At 50.2% G+C, this 26,539-nt stretch overlaps 2 protein-coding genes across 3 annotated transcripts in view; one reads left to right on the top strand and one right to left on the bottom strand.

Moving 5' to 3' along the window:
• The first annotated feature begins 70 nt into the window (after nucleotides 1-70).
• On the top strand, nucleotides 71-12,833 carry EIF4A3 (eukaryotic translation initiation factor 4A3). Its single transcript, XM_075925859.2, has 12 exons — nucleotides 71-282; nucleotides 1,092-1,164; nucleotides 2,661-2,727; nucleotides 5,094-5,156; nucleotides 6,178-6,310; nucleotides 7,709-7,789; nucleotides 8,215-8,356; nucleotides 9,366-9,504; nucleotides 10,956-11,071; nucleotides 11,868-11,975; nucleotides 12,213-12,340; nucleotides 12,602-12,833. Exons 1-12 carry the CDS (start codon nucleotides 129-131, stop codon nucleotides 12,616-12,618), a joined length of 1,221 nt encoding a protein of 406 aa, XP_075781974.1. The 5' UTR covers nucleotides 71-128; the 3' UTR covers nucleotides 12,619-12,833.
• ATL2 (atlastin GTPase 2) overlaps nucleotides 7,708-26,539 on the bottom strand; it is a 66,051-nt gene continuing 47,219 nt past the window's right edge. For both annotated transcript variants that reach the window (XM_075925852.2, XM_075925851.2), the window contains exons 10-13: nucleotides 24,508-24,564; nucleotides 23,225-23,296; nucleotides 18,425-18,856; nucleotides 7,708-16,940 (exon numbers count right to left, since the gene is read on the bottom strand). In XM_075925852.2, the coding sequence (XP_075781967.2) occupies nucleotides 16,821-16,940; nucleotides 18,425-18,856; nucleotides 23,225-23,296; nucleotides 24,508-24,564 (681 nt within the window). In that variant the 3' untranslated portion in view covers nucleotides 7,708-16,820. The remainder of the gene's footprint in view (nucleotides 16,941-18,424; nucleotides 18,857-23,224; nucleotides 23,297-24,507; nucleotides 24,565-26,539) is intronic.

Raw genomic sequence — 26,539 nt, forward strand, 5'->3', positions numbered from 1 at the left:
CCCCGGCTCGTCCTAGGGCGGGAGGAGGAGCCAGCGCCTGGGGGCGGGGCCAGCTCCGCAGCGAGGCTCGCCTTCCCCGTCACGCGGCGCAGGCGCGCGGCAGAGGCTGGGCGCGAGGCGGAGCGGCCATGTCGGGCGCGGCGGGCGCGGCCCGCAAGCGGCTGCTGAAGGAGGAGGACATGACCAAGGTGGAGTTCGAGACGAGCGAGGAGGTGGACGTGACCCCCACCTTCGACACCATGGGGCTGCGCGAGGACCTGCTGCGCGGCATCTACGCCTACGGTGCGCGCCGGCCTCGCGGGAGGGGGAGGGGCCGGGCCTCGCGCGGGCTCCCCTCGCCGCGGCCGTTGCCCCGCGGGCCGCGCCTGCGCAGCGCTTCGCGCGCCGGGCAGCCCTCGGGCCGGGGGGGAGGGGCGGTGGTTATTGGCCGGTTTTGAACTGGCCCTGGGCTGCCCCGGAAGGGGCGGGGCCTCAGGCGGAAGGGGCGGGGCCAGGACACTTTTGTGCTCCCCTGATTGGCCTGGGGGTGCGGGAGCTGCCTCCCCCCCAACTGCCGGCTGTTCTGAAGGGCGGGAGGAGGAGACTTGGCGCTGCCCCCAGGGGAGGGAGAGCAGGAAGGGCCTGGCTCCCCCCCCCTCCCCCGCCCTGCAAGGGGTACCCGGGACTAAGTGCGGAGCCCTCACTGGCCTGGGGCGCCCGCAGTCTCCCCCCGCCCCCCCCCGCCCCTCAGGGCGTGCTCCCTCTGCCCCCAAGCCCTCACTGGCCTGGGGCGCCCGCAGTCTCCCCCCGCCCCTCCCCCGCCCCTCAGGGCGTGCTCCCTCTGCCCCCAAGCCCTCACTGGCCTGGGGCACCCGCAGTCTCCCCCCCCCCGCCCCCCCCCTCCCCCGCCCCTCAGGGCGTGCTCCCTCTGCCCCCAAGCCCTCACTGGCCTGGCGGCGGGGACCTCCGCAGGCCGGATCTGGCCCTCCGTGGCCCTTTTGCCCACCCCTGCTCTGGGCTCAGTGCTTTGACTTATGAATTATTGACACCGCTCTGCTGATCTGTATACTGGAAGAAACCTTTAAAGGGTGTTTGTACTCAAAACATTCTAGGATTTGAGAAACCCTCCGCCATTCAGCAGAGAGCAATCAAACAGATAATCAAGGGAAGAGATGTGATTGCACAGTAAGTGGAATTGTACATTGACTACTGATACTTGCTGATGATACAAATGTTGGGGAGAATTAAGGGTTAGACTCTGCCCTGGTGCACTTGGATCTGCCCTATTCCATATTTAGGGTCTAGCCCTCATTTTTATGTGGCTTTCTGCAGACTCTTTTTTAGACAGAGTGCTCACTAAACTACCTGTAATATTTTGTTACTGTCTTAAGTTTCTGTATATTCTGTAATCTACACTTATGGAAACTGAATTAGTCATTAAAATATTTGTATGGGAAAAGCAGTACACAATAACTTTGGCAAGGAGACACTAAGTTTTTAGGGGTTTTTTAATTCCTGCTGATAGTGGTACAGATTTACTAGTTTTAAAATCCAGTTGAATGTTTTTGTAGGTGAAACTTTGGTTTCACCTAACATCTCAGTGCTAGGTCGTGTGGACTTTCATGATGCTTTGTCATAACCCATCTCAAGATTAAAGTTCTTGCCTAAAATAGGTTTTTGTCAAAGCCATGAAATTGACCATGAGAATCAGCCAGAGATGTGTAGAGCGGGGGAAGTGGAGCACTCGAGATTTTTAGTCATGGATTAACACCTGTTTATCCAACCCCTGGATTCAAAATGTTAGTCAAAGAAGTCACCTCAGACTTCGTGTCTACTACAGTTTATCAGCATAACTTATGTCATTCAGGGTCTGAATAAACTCTGAGTAACAGTTACTGACAATTCAGAGAGGTAACTGTAATTAGTCTGTTTCAACAAAAACAAGGAGTCCTGTGTCACCTTAAAGGCTAACAGCTTATGCCCTAATAAAATTGTTAATTATTTAAGGTGCCACTGGACTCCTTGTTGTCACTGACGTGAGCACTCATGTCTTCAGCAGTACTTTGGTGGAAGAGTTTTTCCTGCCAACATAGCTTCTGCCATACATGGAGGTGCTTTTATCATGGCAGTGGGAAAGGTCTTTCCTGTCAGCATAGAGTCTTCTTCACCAGAGGCATTGCAGAGGTGGAGCTGCGTTGGTACAACTGCAGCACTGTGCATGTAGATGTGCCCTCAGTTCAAACGTGAGCTCCCAGTAAACATACTCTGAGACTCTCAGGAAAGTCTTCCAGCAAAACCAGAGAAATGGATTTGACATTTTCAGAGAGCTCTACTGTAAAATAAGCAAAAAACACTTCCCACTCCCTTCTCCCTGCACCTAATGACCTGTTTTGCAAAGAAGCAAAATGATTCCCAAGTCATCTTCATGGAAGATGTTAGTTTAGTGCCTGGGCATTCCAGTCCTGGGGATTTACTAGTGTCAAACAATTTTTTTAATTGTGCAAATGACAACCACATTTGCTAAAGTGTGGTAAGATACATTGTTGAAAATTAAGTTTGGCAATTAATTGTATTGTTGACTATTGAAGGATTAACAGAAAGTTAACTTTTGTTTTGGGGAAAGTTAAAGTTATCTCTGTGTGTTCTCCAGAAATAGGTTCTTAAATGCTTTATCTTTCCAGGTCACAATCTGGAACAGGCAAAACAGCAACATTTTGTATCTCTGTTCTACAGTGTTTGGACATCCAGGTACCTTTCAACACTTAAGTACACTACATGTTACAATTTTAAGATGAAAACTTTTGAAGTAATCAAATGTAATGATAAAGTATTTCCATCTTTCACCGGGAGTCTACTCACCATTAGTGGTGCCTCCTCCATTTGGTCTTCCGGATTAGCTGTGCCAGGTGCTGCGCCTTCCTGTAACAGTATCTCTCCCGTTGTCCTTCAGACCCTTCTTGCTCCAGGGATTGCAGTATCCTCTCTGCACTTGGCCCTCTGTCCTGGTCACTGGGTTCCCCCTTGTGGGGTAGCAAAGTCTCTCTTAACAGATGGGCTCAGGCAGTCTTCCTGTTCACTGTCCAGTCAGTGCCTGTTTCTCAGCAGCTGGTAGGGGAACCTGGGCTCACCCTCTATTCCAGGTCCCAGTCAGTGTTCCTTCTGTTTTCCGTCCATAGGCGGAATACACTTCGTGCACTGAGACATGTGGGAACGTGCACCATCAATAGAAGCAGAGCCTAGCTGTGAGCACTTGGCTAATCAGCTGGGGGCTATTTGAATTTCTCCGGAGTGGCTGCACAAGCGCACAGCTTACAGGGAACATTGGCCCCCCCAGTTCAGGGGCCCCCTCATTGATTAAGTGATCGGGCAACAAAATGGCAAATGAAATGTGGTGGTGATAAATGTGAAGTAATGCTCATTGGAAAACATCATCCCCAGGGCTCAACAAATAATACAATCTACTCGCCCGTGGAGAGTAGATTGTAACCCGGAAAAGCCGGCTTCAGGCGATCTGCGCATGCGCAAAATGCCAGACAGCGCGGCTGGCTTGCCGTGATCGTCCCAACTGAACATACACTATGATGGGGACTAATTTAGCTATAACTACTCGAGAGATCTTGGCATCATTGTGAAGAGTTCTCTGAAAACATCCACTCAGTGTGCAGGAGCAGTCAAAGCAAACAATGTTAGGAGTCATGTAAAAAAGGAGAGAGAATAAGACAGAAAATCTTATTGCCTCTATATAAAACCATGGGATGCCCACATCTTGAATGCGCCATACAGATGTGGTCGCCTCATCTGAAATATCTATTGGCATTGGAAAAGATTCAGAAAAGGGCAACAAAAATGATTAGAGGGTCCCATATGAAGAGAGATTAAAAAGACTTGGACTTTTCATCTTAGAAAAGAGGAGACTCGGGGGATATGATAGAGGTCTATAAAATCATGAGAGATGTGGAAAAAGTGAATAAGCAAAAGTTATTTACTTATTCCCACAATATAAGAACTAGGGGTCACCAAATTAAATTAATAGGCAGCAGGTTTAAATCAAACAAAAGGACGTTTTTCTTCACTCAGCGCACAGTAACCTGTGGAACTCCTTGCCTGAGGATGCAACGAAGGCCAGAACTTTACCAGGATTTTAAAAAGAGCTAGATAGAGTCAAGGAAGTTATAGCCATTGATGGACCTTAGCCAGGATGAGTAGGAATGGTGTCCCTAGCCTCTGTTTCTCTGAAAGAGGGTGACGGGGAGGGATCACGTGAGGATTAGCTGTTCTGATCCCTCCCTCTGGGGCAATCTGGTATTGGCCGCTGTTGGCAGACAGGATACTGGGCTAGATGGACCTTTGGTCTGACCCAGTATGGTTGTTCTTATGTCCATTAGTAGAGCAGCCTTCGACGGCGATTGCTTGGTGTTTTTCCCCTGAGCTTCCTATCTCCCTGGCTTCTCCCCTCTTTGAGCTTGTCAGCCTCCCAACTTCCTGCCCTCTTCCCTTCACCCCTCTCCCCCAACAACTGGACTACCCGTATACAGCTTGCAAACACTCCATCCTTTTCCCAGCAAGTGGCTGCAGCCCAGCCTTTACGAGCACCTCTTCTGTCAATTTGCATGCTTACTTAGGCCTCATCAGTTCTTGCAAAGGTGAGCTTCTTCTAATTAAGGCTTCTCTATCTTAATTCCCCATGGCTTGCAACCTAATAAGTTAATTGGCCTTTCTGACCTGCCTTGATCTTTCAGGGTAGGTGTGGAGTGGGCACCCATCACACTATTCTATTCATGTGCACACAAAGAACACATACAGTCATCGTTAGTATTTTTCACAAAGTAGGACTGACTGATTAGTTGCAGCTAGCATAGTGAAAATCAAGCCATTGGAGTGGAACATGCTGATGAATGCTATTGTTGAATGTGCCTTACACAGGAAGGTATTCTCATGTGAGTGCATTTCGGCAGGAGCAACTTCCCAGATGAGTTAATCCTTGTAAACACTTATCCATTTTGTGCTAAATTTCACGCTGAATCCTTCCTGGTGTCTGTCATTTCCAAGTCCTTTGTGATCCACTCCCAGTGTTACGTTTGGGTGATATTGGACTTTCTCACTCTTTCATTCAGGTCCGTGAAACTCAGGCATTGATTTTGGCACCAACCAGGGAGTTGGCAGTACAGATTCAAAAGGTAAGAACAATCAAAGTTGAAGCAACCAAACTCTTGAGCACATAGTTTGTGCTTGTACTTTCTCACCAGTTTTACTAGAACAGCTGGTAAACTTTTAGCATTTTGAAAATTTGCAGTGATTCTTTTCCTCCATAGAAAATGAAATGGTGGTACATATACTTGTTTCTATACCTACTACTGTATTAGGTGTAGTCACAAATTGATAATACTGCTGGTTTACTGAGATTCCACTGGAATAACTTGTGATTAGCCCAGAAGTAAGTATCTTATTGGTTGCTGTGGTACAGCTGGGCTCTTCATGTTAGAATCCCTGAGGAAGTTTCAGGTAACGGGTAGTGTGTGTTCCTCCTCTTGTGCTCACATGGCATTGCAGTGCGCCTTCTGTGACGTGTGCAAATCTCTGAGATGCTGTGAAGCTGAATTTATTCATTTTTCTGTGCAGCTTGGGTGGGAGCACAAGTGCTGCCTTAGATGTCCTGTGGAGTGTGTTGCAAGCTTTGCTTTGATGCTGTAGCTTTTTATCCTGGCTTTGGAGTGTGGCACCATGGCATTTTCCTTCTTGGAGCATCAAAAAAAAAATCCCATGTTTTGAATCTTGTCATTGAGAAAACTTGTGTGTGGCTAGAAATACCCCAATCAGAGAAAATGTTGCCTTATTGATGCAATTCCTCTGTTTAAGTTCAGCTGCGAATTTTGTGATGCTTGTGATTTGGCCTACCAGCTCTAACTTAAATGTTGAGGGACTTAGATTTAGTACGGAGATACCGTGTTCCTGCCTGTGCTCTCAACTCCTTTCCTAGTGTGGGAGGCACAACAGCAGTCCTCTTTTTCATACTCCTGCTTTACAGAGAAAGCACAGGAATAGCACCCCAGGCTAGAGCAGGGGCAGAGAGGTGTGCAATATGGAAAGATCTGCAAACCAGGGAGGGACCCGAACTGCCTATTGAAGGATTTCATTGCATATAATTTGTGGTGGTACTGTGAACGGTCTAAATGTTTCTTCTGTGCTGATTTGACCCAGGGTCTTCTTGCTCTTGGTGACTACATGAATGTGCAGTGCCATGCTTGTATCGGAGGCACAAATGTTGGTGAAGATATCCGGAAGTTGGATTATGGGCAGCACGTTGTTGCTGGTACACCAGGCCGTGTTTTTGGTAAGGAGGTCACTGACTAGCTATGCCATAATTGGCTTAATACCCAAAAGACACAATTGTTCTGGATGAGTTTTATGGCGTCCATGCTTAAGGGATAGTTCAGTTCCTGCAAATGAGAACTGGTATGAAAACCCCATATAAACCTAAGCATTCATTTTTACTGTTAACAGTAACTTTTAAGATCACTCCAGTTGAAAGAATTGGGGAGAGCGAAATAACTTTTTTTAAGCTAATTGTGTATAGTCAATTTTGCTTCCCCAAATTGTCTGTTTCTCTTGTTTGTGTTGCTGTTTGCACAGTAACAAGGAAGAAAATAATTTGCTAAGAATGTTATTACCTACCCCCAGAAACTGGTATGAAGCTCTGGGGGAGGTGTAGGAACTGAAGCTACTGCCCTTACTGCCTTTTCATCCATAGCTATTAGCCAGGATGGGTGGGGATTGCGTTACAAGCCTCTGTTTGTGTCACCCATTCCTGGTTTCTGGCAATGGATCTCTTGCACCAGAGGGAATGAACAGACAGGATCATCTGGCAAGGGCCACTGTCAGATCAAAGGCTCCTGAGCTAGATGGACCATTGGTCTGACCCAGTCTGGCCGTAATGTTCTTATGCCTCCTCGGACCTTCTTTACAGAGAAGTTTTTCTCATCTGGTTGGTGCCCACGCTCTGGCCCTAGCAGATGTGGCATCAAGTCAGTGTCCATGCTGGTCCCTGGGCAGCATGCAGGAACCAATGCAGCAGCTTACAAAGGATAAACGTGTCTTCCAGCTGATTGCCTCCATACCATAGATTGCTGTCACACCGGTACTGTGCAGATGGGTTGCAACTCATTTCTCCTACCTTGCTTGCCCCACATCATAAGATGTATCCTGTGGTTTAACCCTAACTCCTCATTCAACCACGTTCCTTTCCATTCCCCCTCCTACCCTAAGCTCCTTTCTGCACCCAGCCTGTTCCAGACCCCTGCCACCTCCACAGAAAACCTCAGAAGCCAGCTGCCAGGGAGTCTGCTGCTTTGTTGTTCCTGTGCTTGCAAAGCAACAGCAGTGAAGTCTGTACCTTGTGCAGATGTTTCTACTGCAAGGGAGAACGTTGGGAGGGCGGCGGTGAGAGGCAGCCCTCTTGGTTCTGTCCACACTCCCAGCTACCCACTAAAATCTCTGTTCCTCACACTGTTTGGATAAGTGGGTGCATCCTGTCTGTGGCTTACCAAGAAGCATCAGAGAGCTGCAGGCATCCTGGCCTTCCTGGGCTGTCAAATGAATTCAGTGCCACACTGTGGGGATAAATCGCTGCAGATGCAGAGATAAGTAGAACTGTCGGATAGCAGCTGCCAGGGAGGGTTGCAGGTATGTGTGTCTGGAGCCGGTTTCACAATACTGAACTGAAATCTTGCAGATATGATTCGGCGGCGAAGTTTAAGGACTCGTGCCATCAAAATGCTGGTTTTGGATGAAGCTGATGAGATGCTTAATAAGGGTAAGAAATCGGCTCTGTACTCCCCTTCTGCTTCATGCTACATTGTGCAGAGCACTAGCCATTCTATTTCTAAAACAGTAGCCCTTTGGCAATTAAAGGGCGAGTGATATTGCTGGTTAGAACTTCACTAGCCTTCTGACTACTTGCTACACCTGATCTGATATAGTGAGAAATCCTTACGGCGGCTCATCCCAGAACTGGGTCCCCAACAGGGCCTCAGAACCTCTCCATTTTGTGTAGGGTACTATGGTTTTGCAGCCTGGGTGGGAAGACCGAGTTGAAGTTGTTTGGTGATTTCACTGTGAATTCCCTACTTCCCAATGTTTGTCTTTCAGTGTAATCTTAAATTTGAATTCCAGAGTCAGTGTAAGAACGAGGAAACCACAGATTGTAACACTGCTGTGCTCTTTGGTTTGCTTTGGCAGGTTTTAAAGAGCAGATTTATGATGTGTACAGATACCTGCCCCCAGCTACTCAGGTGGTTCTGATCAGTGCCACCTTGCCTCACGAAATCCTGGAGATGACCAACAAATTCATGACTGACCCAATCCGCATCTTGGTTAAACGGTGAGTGATGTTTCCACCTGAAAAGCAACTTGAGTTCCATCCGTAATTGGTCTGTCAGTCTCTGCAATTAGTATTCCTCTGTAAGTGAGGGCTTTTAAGTGGGATTGCTTCAAAGTTTTTCAGTGTTGTACTAGAAAGTTAATGCTGTAAATGATTGAAATTAATGAACCAAGCCATAAGGATTAGCTAAGAAACATTTTTTTCCTAGCAACATCCAACACAGCATACAGCTTGTGAATTCTTAAATCACACTTCTACTAAAGGCAGAGTCTTGAAGAATGATGCATTGCAAAGTTGCTCCACGTTGTTCTTCAGCTGCATCGTCATTTGCATCATTTTCTCCCACTAAGTTTGCCTTATGATTCGTTCTTGCAGCTAGGCCTTCCATCATTATCTAGCGCTGCTTATCGGGACACGTTTTCCTTTTACCCAGGGAACAGATTTATTCACAATATTCCCAGAGAGGATCTCTTATTCCAGAAGTATAGGAGAATATAGGAAGCTGTGCGCTGAATATTGTTTGCTTTTCCAGTCCACTCCACTGTTCCTTTCTATGCTGCCTCCATCCTTTCCTGTGTATTGTCTCTCTTTAAACAGTGTCTTAACTAACTGCTGTGCTTGGCCTGTGTTTACCCCACAAACACCCAGAACAAACTCGATCCAGGCTGTCTGTCTTAGTGAGCTGAGAACCATGTGCAAACAGAAAGTGAAAGCCCCGAACTTTCAAGGAGCAAGAGCTGGTGGTTAAACTGGACCGACAAGAGCCATTCATTCATTTTTATGAGATAATAAATGTAGGAGTAGCATGTTTGTGATAAGATTTAATTGTAACTTAAATGTAGAATTTTCATGGCTTTAAAAAGCCAAAAACTATTTTTATCAACCCTGTCAGCAATTCAGTGTAAGAAGAGCATGAACTCAGTTCAGCGTGGCTGGCTAGTTGAAATGTATTGGCTTCCAAACTACCCTGAAGTGTCTAGTAAGGCACAATGGTTCTTTCTGTCTGCAGTGATGAATTGACTCTGGAAGGAATCAAGCAGTTTTTTGTGGCTGTGGAAAGGGAAGAATGGAAGTTTGATACATTGTGTGACCTGTACGACACACTCACGATCACACAGGCGGTCATCTTCTGTAACACCAAGAGGAAGGTAAGGTTGCAGCAAACTAGTGTTCGTGTTCAGCTCTGTAATGGTGGCTGTGTTGGTTCCCCTGCCAATTAGGATTATTATCAATATCCAGTAATGTAAGACTAGCAGCTGTTAGCCAGAGGAACTGTTAATCTCAGTAGCTTCTCTTGCTTTAAACTGCAGCCACCTGCTCATGGCAATTAGCTTTTAATAACAAAAGCCTTTAGCTATGACCAGAGAAACTTCACTCCACGGTGATGGATTCCTCTCTGGAGCCCCTCTTTCCAGGCTGGGTTGGCAGAGGCGAGGAGAATCCCGAGGGATGTGGTGGGTTTTCTGTCACTAGCTGTTTTTAAATCAAGATTGGATGTTTTCTGAAAGAGTGGCTGACGTCCAGCCAGGAACTGTTGTGGGGCAGAGCCCTGATCTGTTCGTGGACTCGCCCTCTGCTCTCACACCTACCTTGTCCCATGGACTGAGCCTCCTGGCTCAGATACATTTGTGGGGGGAGCCCTGGCCAATGAAGGCTGCTGGAAAGGGGAGGAACATTGTTCCCTGGGGAGTATAAACATATAAATGGACCTACGGCAGCCCACGATATTGTCAGTCACATTGCCACTGACCTGCCCAGCAGCAGCCCCTCGACTAACCGCATGAACTGTGACGTGACACGGCCGCGGGCAGCAGAACTGACTTCGCTCCTTACTAGTTCAGCTAGTAGCTCCTGGGACTAGAACCCAGGGCACGGGTTGCCTGTTGGAGCCTGCTGAACTGGCACTTGGAACCCAGCGCTGCGTCTCCTGTCCATGCGGTTGTACTGAGCTAGTCCGTAGCCAGCTGTGTGCTGCCATGTTGCCCACTAAAAGGAGAACTGCAGCCACAGGTGGAGTTGCCCTTTTAGAACAATCCCATCGACTAGCACTTCAGTTCCAAGAGGACTATGAACTTGATTCACAGCTGGGGGGTGGGGGTGGAATACAGCATCCTGCACCAAACAGGCAAGCCCAGTGCTAGGCTTGGATCCCCCTCCCGGATGTGTAGTGACAGTAGGAGCTGTCAATCAGTGATGCTCAGGAATAATGGAGCCTGCCCTTCCCAGATGATTTCACTGCCCAGGCAAGTCTACTGAAGGGGACCAATTTGCTCTCCACGGAGGTTGTCTTAGCTGCTGCTTATTAGCTAGTGGTGAATCTTGCAGACGTTAGTTCAAATGGAGTGATCCATCTGAACTAGGCTAGAATTCCCTCAGTGGTCCATGGCTCCATAGCCAGGAAGCTAGCCAGCTTTTCCTTCTGAAAGCCTGACCTAAAGCAGTCATGGAGGAGAGGAGTGGTAGCTCCCTCTAATCTTTGCCTTTGTGTGTGAAAGCTTCACGAGAGTGGTTCTTGGAGCGTGACTAGCAACCCATTAGATCAGGAGCAGCGGAGCAGTACCAGTACAGAAGTGTAACTAGCTGTGGTTTGGATGTGCAGGTAGACTGGCTGACTGAGAAGATGAGAGAAGCTAACTTCACGGTTTCATCAATGCACGGTGATATGCCACAGAAGGAGAGAGAATCCATCATGAAAGAGTTCCGATCCGGGGCAAGGCAAGTGACTTGTAATTTTCGGTGCATTATAGTTTGAGACCAGGATTTCCCAGGGTCCTTTAGGAGGCTGAACTGTGCTTCAGTATCTGTTCCTCTGCCCCGTCACTTCTCCCCAATGTTTGTAGTGCTGCTAGAGTAAGCGATCCGTGACTGTTAGCGCTCAGACTCCCAGTGCGATACCGTGTTGCGTAGCGCCTCAGGATGGGTGACCTTGGCATAAGCTGAAGGGGAACCGTGATGTTAGTCAGCCTGTGATGTTCAATAAGAGGAGCTGGAGAGTTTGAGGCTTTTCTCAGCACGTGAAGCCTTTCCTGTGCCCTGCCAGGCAGCCTGCAGCTGAACGTGACACTTTGTACAGGAGATGTTTTCCGCTTCTCCGGCCCCTCCTCAAAAGCTGGCTTACTGTGTATTGGGCCGAGTTCTGCCTGGAGGGAACTGGGGCCCCGGTGAAGAGCAAGGAGCCTTGCGGTGACGTAACAGACGTGCTCTAGCCTCATTTCCTGGGCCCAGCAGCTAGCCACCCGCAGTGTGCTGGAGGTGTTCAGTGTAAAGAGCTGGGCTTACACACTTCCCTCCTGCAGCGGGAGGGAGGGGAATGGCTCAGCTGTACGATGCATGTTGGCAACACATGTTCTTCTGCAGCACTTTGAAGCAGTTTTCTTATTACCTGGTTTCCTAAAGCTGCTCAGTGGCACTTGGCATGTCAGTGTGCGGCAGGAAGCTGGTTTGTCTCTCACTTTGCAACGCACTTGCCGTACGAGTGGGGTGCAATAACTCTGCTCTTCTCTCTTGGCAGTCGTGTGCTTATATCGACAGATGTCTGGGCCAGGGGCTTGGATGTTCCTCAGGTGTCTCTGATCATCAACTACGACTTGCCCAACAACAGAGAACTGTATATACACAGGTACAGGAATGGCTCCTTTTCCTGAATTTGACTAGTGAGAGCTCTCTCTCGGAGCTGGAGTCCAGTCCCCTGCCCTCACGGCAGCACCAAGTACCATCCTTGACAGACTTGCCCCAGATCCCTCCATGGCCCCCTCAAGGATTGAACTCTCAACCCTGGGTTTAGCAGGCCAATGTTCAAAGCACTGAGCTACCCCTCCCCCCTCAGCCACTAATCCTGGAGCTTTTCCTTCCCCAGAATTGGTAGATCCGGTCGGTATGGCCGAAAAGGTGTTGCCATCAATTTCGTAAAGAACGATGACATCCGTATCCTGCGCGATATTGAACAATACTACTCTACCCAGATTGATGAGATGCCCATGAATGGTGAGTGTAGGGTGCCTACAACTAGGACTCTCCTAGCTCAGCTTGGCCCAGTGGCAGCTGCCTAGCTTAGTGTATCACCATGTCATTTCTGCAAGAGACTCAGGAAAAGTGTCTCAATTCTATCGTACTGGAGTTTAACCACTTGTAAAGGAAAAGCCTGCTCAGTTGAAGGGTGCCCTGTTCCAGTGCAGGGGCTGTATTGCTTGCTGCAGTTTCTAGTATGGCCACAGATGCGTAACTTGTGTTCTCTCTCCAATTCAGTTGCTGATCTCATTTGAAGCAGCAAGATGCTTAGAAGACCAGTTGAAGGGGACAACTTCATTTTTACTGTTACTTTAGAGGGAGTCCGAATCGTGTATTTTTATTTAATAGTGACGAGTCCTTTAACGAACATTGCCATTGTATTGGTGTGATCTGTAAATGGGGGTGTATGTAAATAATGCTGTCACTTCCAGTTGACCCACTTTTCAAATAAAGCAGTTTTATCAAACTACCCCCTTTGGAACTGCCTGCTGCTTACCAGGGCTAGGGATCAGTTAGATGCAGTGTTATGAAATACCAACATTGGCTGCCAGTTCCTAAGTCCATGAAAACCCACCTGTGAAATTGTTGGGGGCTCAGCACACAAGCTGTTTGAGTAATAGGGTGACTCCCCCATCTCAGGGAAGTGAGGCTGTGGCAAGAGTGGGGGTTGACTTTTGCCATCTTAGACTACTGGAGTGGCAGTGTGCAGCAAGGGCTATGGGGCTGCTGGCAGCCAGAGGCAGCTGGGTATTTTGAAGGCCCTGCAAGAGCCTTTTTTAAAAAGGACCATGGCAGAAACTGAGCCTGGGTAGAGTGAAGCTTGGTCCCATTAATAGCACCAATGCTGAGAAGGCTGCTGCAGGCTTCAGTTCCTCTCTTCACTCCCCTGACAAAAGGGTCTGGACCTTGGCTGCACATCACTCTCATTGTGGTGTGGAGCAGGACTCCAGCAGTGACTAGATGCTTCCTGGAAAAATGACAAAGCTGCCACCTTCCCTTGGGGAGGAAGGGAGTAACCACTGATCCCCTCAAACTAGGCTGCTCCCATGGCCCTGGGTGGCCCCCCAGCCCCAGCTGTCACTGCCCAAGGCGGAGGGGTATGTGCTGTTCAGTGCCCTTGGTCACTGCTGTACAGTGCCATTGGGTGGCTGTTTCACCTCAGATGATCAGACTGAAGTTTGGTCCCACTGGCCAGTTTTGGCGTGGGTTCAAGTCTGCCCTCAGTGCAGCAAGACCCCTGCTGTTCTAACTCCTCTAGTGGCATCAAGCATGTGTCAAACACAAGGTAGCCAGGGCCATACTGGTTTCAATGGAAACCTGCCCCTGCTGTCAGATCTTAGTGTTAAGTGAGCTTCTGACAGACGCAGCAGCCCAGTGGAGTAGGGGGTGAGTGAACAGGCAGGCACCTTGAAAATAAAGTTCTAGACAAAGGGTTGCTGTACCTGGTCTGGGGCAGCACTTTGTTTCTCCCCTGAACGCGTGGGCATGTGATTATACTGAAATCTCAGACGTTCTTGAACTTTAAGCTTACCTGGCTCCTGCTGCAAAGTTGAGCTCACTCCACAAGGGTGCTGAGGACAATGGGGGAGCAGTGTGCTGTGATGAAAGGCTAGATTTGTCACACGGGGATTAGCACTTTTCAGATCCCTGCTCCAGGAATGGGAACAAGGAACTCATTGCCTGGTAAACATCACCCTTACTGGATGATGCTTACCACGAACTGGCAGCCAGGAGCAGCAAGTCACAGGTGGGGGCTGCTCTAGCCATGCAGGCCTGATCAGATAGCCCTAAGCCATCATGGGACTCTAGATCATAATCAGGCTTGAACAGACAGTGCTTGAGTACAGGCCCCTGCCCTCACAGCAGGACCAATGACATCTCTCAGTCCCTTCGTTCTATGGTTAAATGGGGGTTTACAGCCCATAACTGATGTGGAGCAGGGACTTCAGTTCAGGTCAGCCCTTCTGCACACAGCAGGTGGAAGAGGATAAAGACCCTTTCCCCACAGCAGAATAGTTAGAAAGTGCACCTGCCCCGTAGGAAACACGGTTAGTGTTTTCCTGAAGGCTACAGTGGATTATACAAAAGGGTTTTCAGCACTGAACAATTTCTCTCACTACTAATTGCAGCCTAGAGAGAGCAGGTTACACACTATCTCTCTTGGAAAAACCTGCATGAAAGGCAGTTACTAGAATAGAGATGGAAAGCAGTTCAAGAATGGAAGTTGAGGCAGTAGGTTTAAGGCAAACGTTTTCTGAAACAGAGTGGGCCTGGTGTCAGTTCTGCTATAGGTGAGACAAAGACTGTACCTTCAGGGACTGGGAAGAGAGCCTGACAATCCTTCAGAAGCACAATAATGGAGTAAATTTGCACCACTGGGAGGTCCTGCAGAATTACCATTTATCCTTCTAATGTACTAGATTGTCAAACCACAAAAAACTTATTTGCTCTACTCAACTGCATCCAACCTTGCAAGGTTTAAAGAAGCCACATGAGCCAAAATAGTTTCGTAGCTCAAACGCATCTTTCACCAGCAAAAGTTGGTCCAATAAAAAGGTTAGTTCATACACTGTCTTTTTTTAACTGTCACTCAAACCCTTACTCCTCCAGAAATACAGACAAGCTACACTGCTGTTCCTATTGTTTCCCATCTGAATTTACTGTCTATTGCATGGAATACTCACAGCAGAATTGCTGTATGCCAGAATGCATCTTTTGACTAAATTCTTTCATTTTTCTTTAAAAGGAAGTTCTAGGAGCTTTAACCAATCAGTTTAATACTTTCTCTATGTAATTATAAATGCAAAACAATCCATTGCACAAACTGATCATTTTCAGGTGAAAAACAGCTAAGATGCTATTTAGTTACCCTTGCTTAGGCTTTGTTTATATATTTGAGAACACTTCAGATAATATCAGTTTAATACATATGGAATTGAAGGTCACAATCCATAACAAAACAAAGTTTCAGAAAAATACAATCCATAGCGTTTGCAAATTGACATGCAGCTCAACAAGTGAAGTAATGTGCTTTATGGGATATCAATCCGCATGATATACCACCACACATTTATTTTTATTTTTTTTACAAAACGAGCTAACCAGTGTTCTCTTTCAAACATATGCCAAAGTGAAAGGGGAACAATGTATTTTCAAGTTCATCTTCATTAAAAACTGGAGCATATTTGTGCTAAATACAGCATGCAATCCTTGTTTTACCTTTTGAGAATAAATAGCTGACGTGATTTATGTAGTGGAATACATATGCCAGCATTTCTTAAAGAAGAAAGATGAGTTTCATTTCATATATACACAACTTATTTTAATCATGTACTGAAAATAAATTACAGGAAAACTTTAAAATGCAACAGAGGACAAGAAGTTTCACAACCAACATTCCATTGATTTCCCAGTGGGTGAGAGATCGCCGTGCTCAGGGCAGGTAAATATCACAAATATATCAAAAAACGCCAAACTGTTTATGCATTCACACAGTTACGTGAGCCACAAGCATTCTGTCACAGGGACTGGACTTAGCCTACCACAGAACCAGGTTTTGCCATAAACTACAAAACTTTGATACAAAATTGTATTTATATATTTATATTTCATATACACGCCCTATCTGACTTCTTAAAAATAAAACTAAACACTCTGTACAGACAAGCCTAACTCATTGCTTCATAGTTGTAGGCAACTTTCTTTTGGATGGAACTTCCCCAGTAAAATTAATCGTGTGTTATATACATGAAGGCTAAACTGCAGAAAAAGACAGCTCAGTTTTCTGATATGCATCTCCTGTAGGACAAAGTCTGTGAATCAGAAAGGCAAGACAGATACATTTTGAGTCACTCCCTTCGTTGCAGCAGTTCTAATGTCATTGAGAGGAACCGGCACATGCCTTGGGGTAACACTGGTGAAAAAAGCAGTAAAGCAAGCTCGTCTTTATACAGTGGCTCACTGATGGCTTCACTGTCAGCTGGCACTGACATTTCAATTGGACTCGATGCAGTGCTTTTATAAATACTCCACACGTCAAAGTTCTAATGGGATATTGGGTGGCTAAATACACTGGTAAAAGATTTCCTTGTACACATTTGAAAATTACTTCCCTGAAACATCCTTGTACAGAGGATACATTTCCATTGTACATCAGAGATTGCAGCCTCCCAGAAAAGGAGGAAAGTCACTCATGCTGGCACACAGTGTGCACAATACACTACAACTGTATTTCGAGTCCCCACACTTACCAGTCTCCATGGCACTGGTCTGTCTCAGACTAAAGCGAATGCTTCACGTTGACAAATGTATTTTGCACATTTGATGGCACCAATCTGTGAAGCCGGTCACACTAAATTACTGCTAGAGTTGATTGTAAACTTTGGTTTATTTTTATTGAGTTCTTGTACAGCAAGCATGTCTAGGATGAGGGCAGAGCTGAAGAGGAGATGAACTGTCAGTCTGTCTTTAATCTGGCATGGTGAGACACCTGTTCACTCAGGCCTGCTTTGATCGAGTTTGTTACAGACTGCCTCATGTTATCCTCCAACAAATTTTCACTCAGGGGCTTCAATACCTGTGGTATGAGAAATGTGCAAAATAAAGATGAGGTAAATCAAATAACCCTTTAAAATATAAAAATATATAAAATACAAGAATTCGCATAATGAAAAAATTAAGATCTTGGATCTGAAAAAAAACCAAAAATGTGATGCATTAAAAGGAAATGATGAAGAGCTGTGCTGCTACAGTAATGAGGTTAATCCGTTACATCTCAAACAAAAATAATTTCCTCCTACACGGTAGTATTTCACGGAATTCAAGCCACTTTACAGTTCCTAGAAGATGGATGTGCAGTTCCATACCCTCTATGCAGCATCAATCTGGTATGTTTACAGCATTTATGCAGACCGGCCCAGACGGTCCTGCTTATTGTCCTATATGTGTGAGTGTGAACACTTCAGATACAGAAAGAAATTTTAAAATACTGTCTAATTTTTCTTCTTGTTATTGTTGGACGAGAGTCGCTGCCGCTGCGCTGATGTAAGAGCACGGCGAATCATTCGACGTCTAGCAACTTCAAAGAGTTTGGAAAACACCTAAAATATGAATTTAGCTGTTAGGAAAAGGACTCTCAGCAAGCAGTGGGAAAATAAAAGGCAGCTAATTAAGACTAATTGTGGCTAATTTCTCACCTTCCTGGGATTCCTCTGAAGCAAAGAGAAAAGAGAAAGGCAGAGAGATTTACGAGTGGTCAGTAGCAAGAACAGGCATGAGACACTGATCAAACGAATCAACCTTCAGTGTGAGGACACATCTACACTTCAGCTGCTGCAGCAACAGCCGGCGCTGTAAGGACTCTAGCCCAGGGCTACGGGCTGAGGGGAGATGCAGCCCCCCGTGTACTGGCTGGAGTGGGGGGAGGGGCAGAAGCATCTTTGCCCGCTGCTCAGCCCCTTGGCTGGAACCACCCGTCCCAGCTCACCTGCAGGCTCCACCCCTGCTGCTCCCATTAGCTGGAATCGCGGCCGGTGGTGGTGGTGGGGGCGGGGCCTGTAAGCACAAGGCCACATGGAGTTGTCCGCCCCCCCGAAGCTGTGCCAGGCAGGGGCCAGGAATTGGGGTGCCTATCTCCCACCCAGACCCTGCACCCCCAGCCTGCTCCTGCACCTGGCTGCAGCCGAGGCGTCGAGTGCGACATCCTCTGCCAGCTGAGTGACTAGGCCAGTGTTGGCCCTGCCTTGGTGTGAAGATGGAGTGCTCAGCCACCTCCTACAGTAATCCCATGAGGCCCAGTATGGCCCTCAGCCAGGAAACGGCAGGGGTGGCCCCTACGGCTGGTGGGGATGCCAATGGGTAACCCACTCCCGAGGAGCCGCCTGCCGCCTCTAGCAGAAGATCCGGCTGCTGTTCAGAAGTTTCTCCACCCCGTCAGCACTTCCGAGTGCGTTTTCTCCTCCAGAAGGGGTCTTTATTCTGCTCCGGAGCAGGCTCTGATTAACAGAAATGGTAATTGGCAAGTTTGCTCAAGAAAGGGCTTGTAGTTAAACAGATACCAACCTGTTCCCATAGTGTTTCAGCAATTTGATCAATGACTATTCCAACTTCTCGGAATTCCCCCGAGTACTTCACATAGGCCCACGTGCAAAGGGATACCAGCGCCAGCCCCATGAGGAGATTGCACAGGCTAGCTATGGGGCTCATACCCAGGAAGCCAGTCAGTCCTGAGATGATATACATGGCAAACATAACCGCAAAGAGGGTGGCAGGGGTGCGAGCAGCATAGAAGATGTTTTTGCCATCGTTGTGCTTCACAAAGTTTGCATAGATTTCATCGATCTCTGCTTCCAGCTGGTCTTGGTAGCGGTGACAGAACTCGTCTCCTCCCATCTTTTTCACAGCACAGAACTGTTTGACAGCGGACTCTTTAAAACCCTGGTGCTGTCTCTCTAGGTCAGAGGGAGCGATGTAAGGCTTATCTCCACCACACACCTGTCCAAAGGAGCAAAGCAGCAGTGTCACTCGCAGCTGGGGTTGAACAGCGCGCGCGCACCCCCCCCCGTAACTGGCGTGAGGACTGAGTCAGAGGGCAGTGGCTAGAGGCCACACTCGCCCTGCAGCTGACCGAGGTCGGATCACTCCAGGGAAGCTGGTAAGACTCCTGCTTCCTCCTGAAGCGTACGAATGAGAAATGGCCTCAAGCGTGACAGGACTGAGCCGGCGGGGTGGGCCTGCTGCATCGTTCACTGAGGCAGAGCAAGTCAAGCAGCGATTCTCTCCTTGGAGAGGCAGCAGACGCTCAGAAAGCGCCCTGGCTGGTACAACAGCTGGGGGAGGGGCATCACACGGATGCCAGCTTGGTCTCTCCCCAGTCACACTGCTGCAGCAGGATAAAGCTGGGCACAGCACCAAGCCAACACCCCAGAAGGGCTGGGAATATCCCTTCCCCAGGGACAGATTCTGCAGCGCACGGTGGTGCCAGCCTGGGAACACTTCCTCTTCTACCCAGGGAGGGAGGGATTTCCTAAGGCCCTGCTGGAAGTGGCGAGCGCCTCACGCAGGTTTCCACAGTCCATAGCCCAAGGCTGATTTGACAGGGCTCGGGTGACTGTCACGCTGAAGGTGCCCTCTCCATTTCTGGACTACTGAAAGCCATGCAGGCTGGGGACTCCAACCCTCCTGCAACCGAAGGCATGTGCTTTTCTGGCCTATTAGAAGGGCACATAAGACTTCGGAGTTACCCAGCTTCCAACCTCAGTGGCCAGGCTAACAAACCCTAAGCTGGGATCCAAAGAAATGCTCTGGTTCCAAGAGATTCGCTGCGGAAAGGACACTGGCTTGATGGATCAGCCACTGGCCCATGTCCAGCCAGACGACGACCCTACTGGGTTTCGCTAGGATAAGCCACCAGGCCTGTACAACCAGCGTTTCAGGAGTTTGGTCAAAGCCCTGGCTGCCTTCACTCCTCTGCTTGTCCTGCAGCCCCAGCCCTCTCTAAGGGGGCAGATGCCAGCAACGGACACCATCCCTTTCCAAAAGGAGCTTTGAAAGAACAGAGGAAATGCTAGAAAATCACTGTGATGAAATCCCAAGGCAGGACCCAGTCAGCTGAGCCAAAGGAGCTGACGGTGCCAGCCCCAAGGGAACTCCAGGAGTTCTGAACGGGCCCCGCCCAGGAGCAGACGCCCACACGCGTGGGGGGTGGGAGATTTCAAACACTCTAGGAGTCACGCACCCTGAGCCCTGTTCTGAGTTCACAGCAAAGGCTAAGCAATCCCTTGGCTTTGGTCCTGCAGCCTGGAGCGAGCCCCGCCGTGCGCCAGAGGACGGGCAGCGAGCCGAAGGGCAGGGGCCTCTCGTGAGGAGGTGCTTGGCCACGCTCCGTTTTCTAGTCCGTGGCTTTGGGATGAGCCGCAAACTGAACCACTGGGCTGCTAATCCAGGCCCGTAGGCAGGAATTTCGGGGAGGGAGGCTGCTTTTTGGTAAGTGCGGCCCACAAGGGTTCGAGTTCACCCCCATGCTCCTCCAAGGAAGCATGCTCCCACCAGCCAGGGAAAGGCAGGAGACAGACTCTGCCCGAGCCTCCCTCCCCACTGATCCAGCCAGCCAGGGGAAGGCTGGGACTGATCCCCCCACTCTGCAAGGCCCAGCCCCAGCCCGTCCCCAGGGCAGAGGGAGGAAATCAACCCCAGCTGACTGGAGGAGGGCGGCTCGGGCAGCGTGCCGCTCCTGCATTCCCCTCGGGGGGCTATGGTGGTACATTCGCACCCTTCCTGCACCCCCCCACCGCGTACAGGCCTGTAATCCCAGCACCCTGCCTTTGCAGACCCATCTCTCTCAGCAACGTTCTCCAGACCATGGGTGGGGTATCCAGATTTATTTGTTCAGCCACAGTGACAGATCCCCCCCCCCCCCCGCCATGGACCCAAATATGCATCACTCAGATGCTCTGGACAAATTGCTTCATGTGACCCATCAGTCTCACTCCGCAGGACCCGTTTACCTTTCCTCTCTTCCGCATAGTTAGAGAGCTGGAGTCGGGACGGATTAGGGTTTTAAATATGCAAATGAAAGCCATCAAGAGTGTTTCCAATGCTGGAATGCCTCAATGTCTGGGCAATCCTCTTGTGTCTTAAGTCCTAGCAGTGGTTGGTCTTGGGAAGTCACATGGCCTCCCTAGCTGCTGGGGAAGTTACTTGGCCAGTCCCTATGTAACAGGGAATCCAGAAAACAACAGGCAGCGAGCAGCGTCTGTGTCTTTGGCTGGGGGGGCCACCCAAGAGGATAACTGAAGACCCCAGGGAAAAGGAGACTTCCCCGGGTTGGAGGCTTAGCTGGAACAGGAACAGTGCTGAGGTTTTAGTGTAGAAGTGGCTCTGCGTCTCCTGTTATTTTACATTTGCAATCTGCTTTGCTCTGCCTCCTCTCACTTATTCCCCCTTCAATCCTGCTGCTTGTACTTAGCGAAGTCACTTTTATTTCCTATCAAGCCCAGTGTCAACAGCTGTTAGTGGGGAGCAGCCAAGGAGCACATGCCCCCTTTCAGTGCTAAGGGGGGGGGTCGCCTACATCATTCACTGGGGGGTTGATCCCATCTGGGGAGTTGTACCCGGCAAGCTGGGCCCAAAACTGCCTCTTCCTTGGACCTGAAGAGGTTCGGCATCCGTGCTGCTCCTCGGGGGGCAGGGATCTCAGCTTGGTGCCGTGGCGGGGCGGAGACCAGGGAGCTGGCCCAGCAGGACCAGGCTGTGAGACGCCCCAGAACAGGATGGTGAGTGGTAGTGGCCTTGTCAGCACCTCGGGAAGCCCCCCCAGGGGTCTCCTGTGACCGCCCCCCATCACACTTACTCCATGCAATGTATTACTTGGGGAGTTCCCATGGAAACCAGATCTGTAAGAACATCTGCTCCTGTTTATTCCTCACCGAATATCCAAATCCTCTGCTATTACAATCACCTCCGTGGCCAAACACGCTCCAGGGAGAATCGCTTCGCACTTTCAGAAGCATTCATCCATCTGAAAAGCCAACGTCTCAAACCGAGAACACTGCTACGCCTTTTATTACACAGGGATTGCCAAACTGGGTCAGGCCTGGAGTCCGGCAGGAGATGCTTCACAGGACAGTGGAAGACATGGGCCGGTTACCCTACGCCAGGCCTCACTCCAATCTCTAATACAGGAGGAGGTTTCATATCCCCTCCCATCTAGAATTTGAACGTATGCTATCCAATAGCCACACAGACCCTGTGCTTAGAATCATGGTAAGTTCTTAGCCTCAATGATTTTCTGTGGCAGTGAGCTCTACAGCACAATTATGAATTGTGTGAAAGGATTTCCTGTCAGCTGGTTTGAATGGGTCACCTTTTAGTATGTTTGGACCATCCCCTTGGTCAGAGGTTGAGAGACGGGGGAACAAAAACTCCTCATGTACCTTCTGGGTACCACTGATTATTTCATAGGCTTATTTATGGCTAACAATAGCTATTGCTCTACAGCCTTATAGTAGAAGGGTCAGAACACAGCAGCCTATCTCCAAGACACAAGCTATTTGTTTTGTTTGTAGCATGAACACTGTGTGGTGACACTACCACTAGAGGCACCTGTTTATTCTATTAGCTGCTGTGCCTCTCTCACCAGCTGCTGCTAACAGAACGCTCAGGCCATGTAGCACATGGTTTCCCAGGGTATGTCTACACTACCCCGCTAGTTCGAACTAGCGGGGTAATGTATGCATACCGCACTTGCTAATGAAGCCCGGGATTTGAATTTCCCGGGCTTCATTAGCATAAGCGGGGAGCCGCCATTTTTAAATCCCCGCTGCTTCGAACCCCGTGTAGCGCGGCTACACGGGGCTCGAACTAGGTAGTTCGGACTAGGGTGCCTATTCCGAACTACCGTTACTCCTCGTGAAACGAGGTGTACCGGTAGTTCGGAATAGGCACCCTAGTCCGAACTACCTAGTTCGAGCCCCGTGTAGCCGCGCTACACGGGGTTCGAAGCAGCGGGGATTTAAAAATGGCGGCTCCCCGCTTATGCTAATGAAGCCCGGGAAATTCAAATCCCGGGCTTCATTAGCAAGTGCGGTATGCATACATTACCCTCCTAGTTCGAACTAGGAGGGTAGTGTAGACATACCCCCAGAGAGAAGACACCTGAATCCGACCTCCCCAGCAGTCTCCTTTACAAGAGCCCTCATTTACTCCATGAGTGGTCTTCATGTATGGAGTCCTGGCATTCAGCCATTAATATGGTGTCCATTAATATGTCAACAGCGTAAGTGTTTAATGCTACACTGTGCACAGTTCTACAGCAGAGGCCTTACTATACACACTGCAGCTTTAGTTTTGGAATTAACTTACCTGCTCCATGCCTTTGTTGTACGTGTCTTTTGCTCCTGCCACTGCAGCAAGATTGTTGGCTTCAGCTGTTGCCTTGGGGAAATGAAAGCACAGGAATGATCACCACTGTACTGGCAAGTCACAGCCATGTAGCACTAGTTACATGTTCTGTAGCACCAACACGTTTAGCCACTTTGTACCGTTTCATCTAGTGGTCAATGAAGCTCTCTAGAAGCAAAGCTTTCAGCTCTGGTACTCTAGAAAAGCTACGTATTGGACATCCAGGCGCTGGTATATGATTTTTGATGAGAAAGGGATGCAAGAGACTATTGTGATGATCCCCAAATAGTTACAACACTGGCAGAAAGAAATTCCACCACTACATAGACAGTTTCCATCTCTCCCCTGAGTGCTACCGCCGCATGGTCACAGGCCTGCAGCTGCATGCTCGAAATTCTAGCAAGCAGTGTCTTGAGTCATGCATGTGTCCCTGTCCGAGCTAGTCTTCATAATGCTGCCAGCCAGAATGCGGTCCCACTTTGCCCTCAGTCACCAGGGGAAAGGGGAGGGGAAGGGATGACCCTCGGGAGTCCACACCTTGCCTCTGGATCTGAGGAAGCATTGGAAGTGGCTCTGAGCCTTTACACAAGACCAGGGAGCTGGTTCCTTGAAAGGGAGGAGGTCCCAGAACAATTTCGGATTCGAATCCAAAGAACTCCTCGGGTGTCTTCCATCAGAGGGGCTTTCAGTCCTCTCATTCCTCAAGAGATCAAGCAGGCACAAACTGAGCCCCTCCTTACAGAACACCCTAAATCCCAGACAGCATAAATATGAGACGTACCAAGCACGGCACGACTGGACTGAACAATGCTCAACCTAGACAGGACCTTCCTCTCTGGGCCAGCCATGCCGGGGAATCCTGGGGCAGTCAGCTTATCTGACGGGCTGCAGAGCGGGGAGTGGCCGGACGCGTCACGGTGCAGGCATCTGACTGACAAAGAGCTTCCATCTGTTGGCACTAGACGCTGCACTAGCCCCAGTGCTCCAGACCGAGTCAAAATGCAGACAAGGTTCCAGGTTCCGAGGCTGGTGAACATCAGAACCCAGGGGCTAGCACTTCAGAGGGCACTGGGCCACACTGGTCCCTGAGTAGGGACCTACCTAGGCCCTTCTTGAAGGAACAGCTCCACGGGCGCTAAAACTCCCTTCCCAATCCTCAGTGTCTTGCGGACACGCCCCCTCAACGGTCGCAGAGTTTACAACAAGCAGAAGAAAGAACGAACAATGGAAGGGTGAGGAAATACCTGGAGCATGGATTTAGGATGAGGTAGCGCCTCTCCCTGATAGATTTTAATGTAAGCCTGAAAAACAAAACAATTCGTTACATTTTGTTTTACTGATTCTTTTCTGACCGGAACATTTATGATAGGAAGAAAACCAGGCTCCAAATCCGTCCTTCTAGTTAATCCTAAATATCCAGTTAAGCCAATCTCTACGTGCAGGAGTGCAATCTGCACCTGACATTTACACATGAATCTCAACGCTTTCATGACTTTACTTCCCAAACCCCTTGTAATAAACACTGCCCCCACTAGCCTCATATTTAATGCATCAAAATACTGTAACGATGCCTGGCAATTAACGTGCTTTCACCAAGATTAGAGCTCTGTGTATCATGGTATTAAAAATACTTTCTACTTGCTTCATTAGAAGGTTCTACTAATTGACGCATTTCCATTTTACACACACAGAACGCGAGTCTGATTACTCAGGGCTTTTATTAAAAGTCTGTGTTTAGTGCCCTCCCCCCACCCTCCACCTCCTGTTCAAGTGGGTTTGTAGATCAGCAGGGGCTGAAGCCTACCACATAGGAGAGAGCTTTTGAGGAGAAGCAGCAACTACTATTTCAAGGTTGGACAGCCTGGAGCCCTTCAGGTGGTGAACACCTATGCCACCCCTACAAATGTGTGTGGGGAATCTTTGGAGGGCTGGAGAGAATTGCTCTCCTCAGAGATGGGGGAATGACAACTTCCCATCCACATGCCACCCCCGACGGAGAACAAACTGCCCCCTCCCCACCTGAACCAGGGATAATCTGGGGGAGGGTGCAGGGACATGGGGGGGCCATTCCTGGGCTGGCAGGGTGGGCTGTGGCAGCCAAGTGGCTGATTACAAACAAACCGGCCCCCAGCTCCCCAGCCCTCCCCAGTGTCCTGCAGAAGCAGCTGGGGCCGGACCAAAGACACCAGCGCAAGCCATTTTTTTGCCCTGAGCCCCGCCCGGCCTGGCAGCACCGCACGGCGCCCTTTCTGCACCCTGGGCCCGGCCTTGTCCTCGGCCCCGCCCCGCCCGGCAGCACCGCACGGCGCCCTTTCTGCACCCGGGACCCCGGCCTTGTCCTCGGCCCCGCCCCGCCCGGCAGCACCGCACGGCGCCCTTTCTGCATCCGGGGCCCCGGCCTTGTCCTCGGCCCCGCCCGGCCCGGCAGCACCGCACGGCGCCCTTTCTGCACCCTGGGCCCGGCCTTGTCCTCAGCCCCGCCCGGCCTGGCAGCACCGCACGGCGCCCTTTCTGCACCCGGGACCCCGGCCTTGTCCTCGGCCCCGCCCCGCCCGGCAGCACCGCACGGCGCCCTTTCTGCATCCGGGGCCCCGGCCTTGTCCTCGGCCCCGCCCGGCCCGGCAGCACCGCACGGCGCCCTTTCTGCACCCGGGACCCCGGCCTTGTCCTCGGCCCCGCCCCGCCCGGCAGCACCGCACGGCGCCTTTTCTGCACCCGGGGCCCCGGCCTTGTCCTCGGCCCCGCCCCGCCCGGCAGCACCGCACGGCGCCCTTTCTGCACCCGGGGCCCCGGCCTTGTCCTCGGCCCCGCCCCGCCCGGCAGCACCGCACGGCGCCCTTTCTGCACCCGGGGCCCCGGCCTTGTCCTCGGCCCCGCCCCGCCCGGCAGCACCGCACGGCGCCCTTTCTGCACCCGGGGCCCCGGCCTTGTCCTCGGCCCCGCCCGGCCCGGCAGCAACGCACGGCGCCCTTTCTGCACCCGGGGCCCCGGCCTTGTCCTCGGCCCCCCCCGCCCGGCAGCACCGCACGGCGCCCTTTCTGCACCCTGGGCCCCGGCCTTGTCCTCGGCCCCGCCCTGCCCGGCAGCACCGCACGGCGCCCTTCCTGCACCCGGGACCCCGGCCTTGTCCTCGGCCCCGCCCGGCCCGGCAGCACCGCACGGCGCCCTTTCTGCACCCGGGACCCCGGCCTTGTCCTCGGCCCCGCCCAGCCCGGCAGCACCGCACGGCGCCCTTTCTGCACCCTGGGCCCCGGCCTTGTCCTCGGCCCCGCCCGG

Source organism: Pelodiscus sinensis, chromosome 3 (genome assembly GCF_052426305.1).
Source record: "Pelodiscus sinensis isolate ZL-2025 chromosome 3, ASM5242630v1, whole genome shotgun sequence".
Classification (NCBI taxonomy): Eukaryota; Metazoa; Chordata; order Testudines; family Trionychidae; genus Pelodiscus; species Pelodiscus sinensis.

Coding starts and splice junctions, on each gene's coding strand:
- EIF4A3 (XM_075925859.2), top strand. CDS start 129: ATGTCGGGCGCGGCGGGCGCGGCCCGCAAGCGGCTGCTGAAGGAGGAG. Junction 8,357..9,365: donor ATCCGCATCTTGGTTAAACG/GTGAGTGATGTT, acceptor TTCTGTCTGCAG/TGATGAATTGACTCTGGAAG. Junction 9,505..10,955: donor TCTGTAACACCAAGAGGAAG/GTAAGGTTGCAG, acceptor TTGGATGTGCAG/GTAGACTGGCTGACTGAGAA.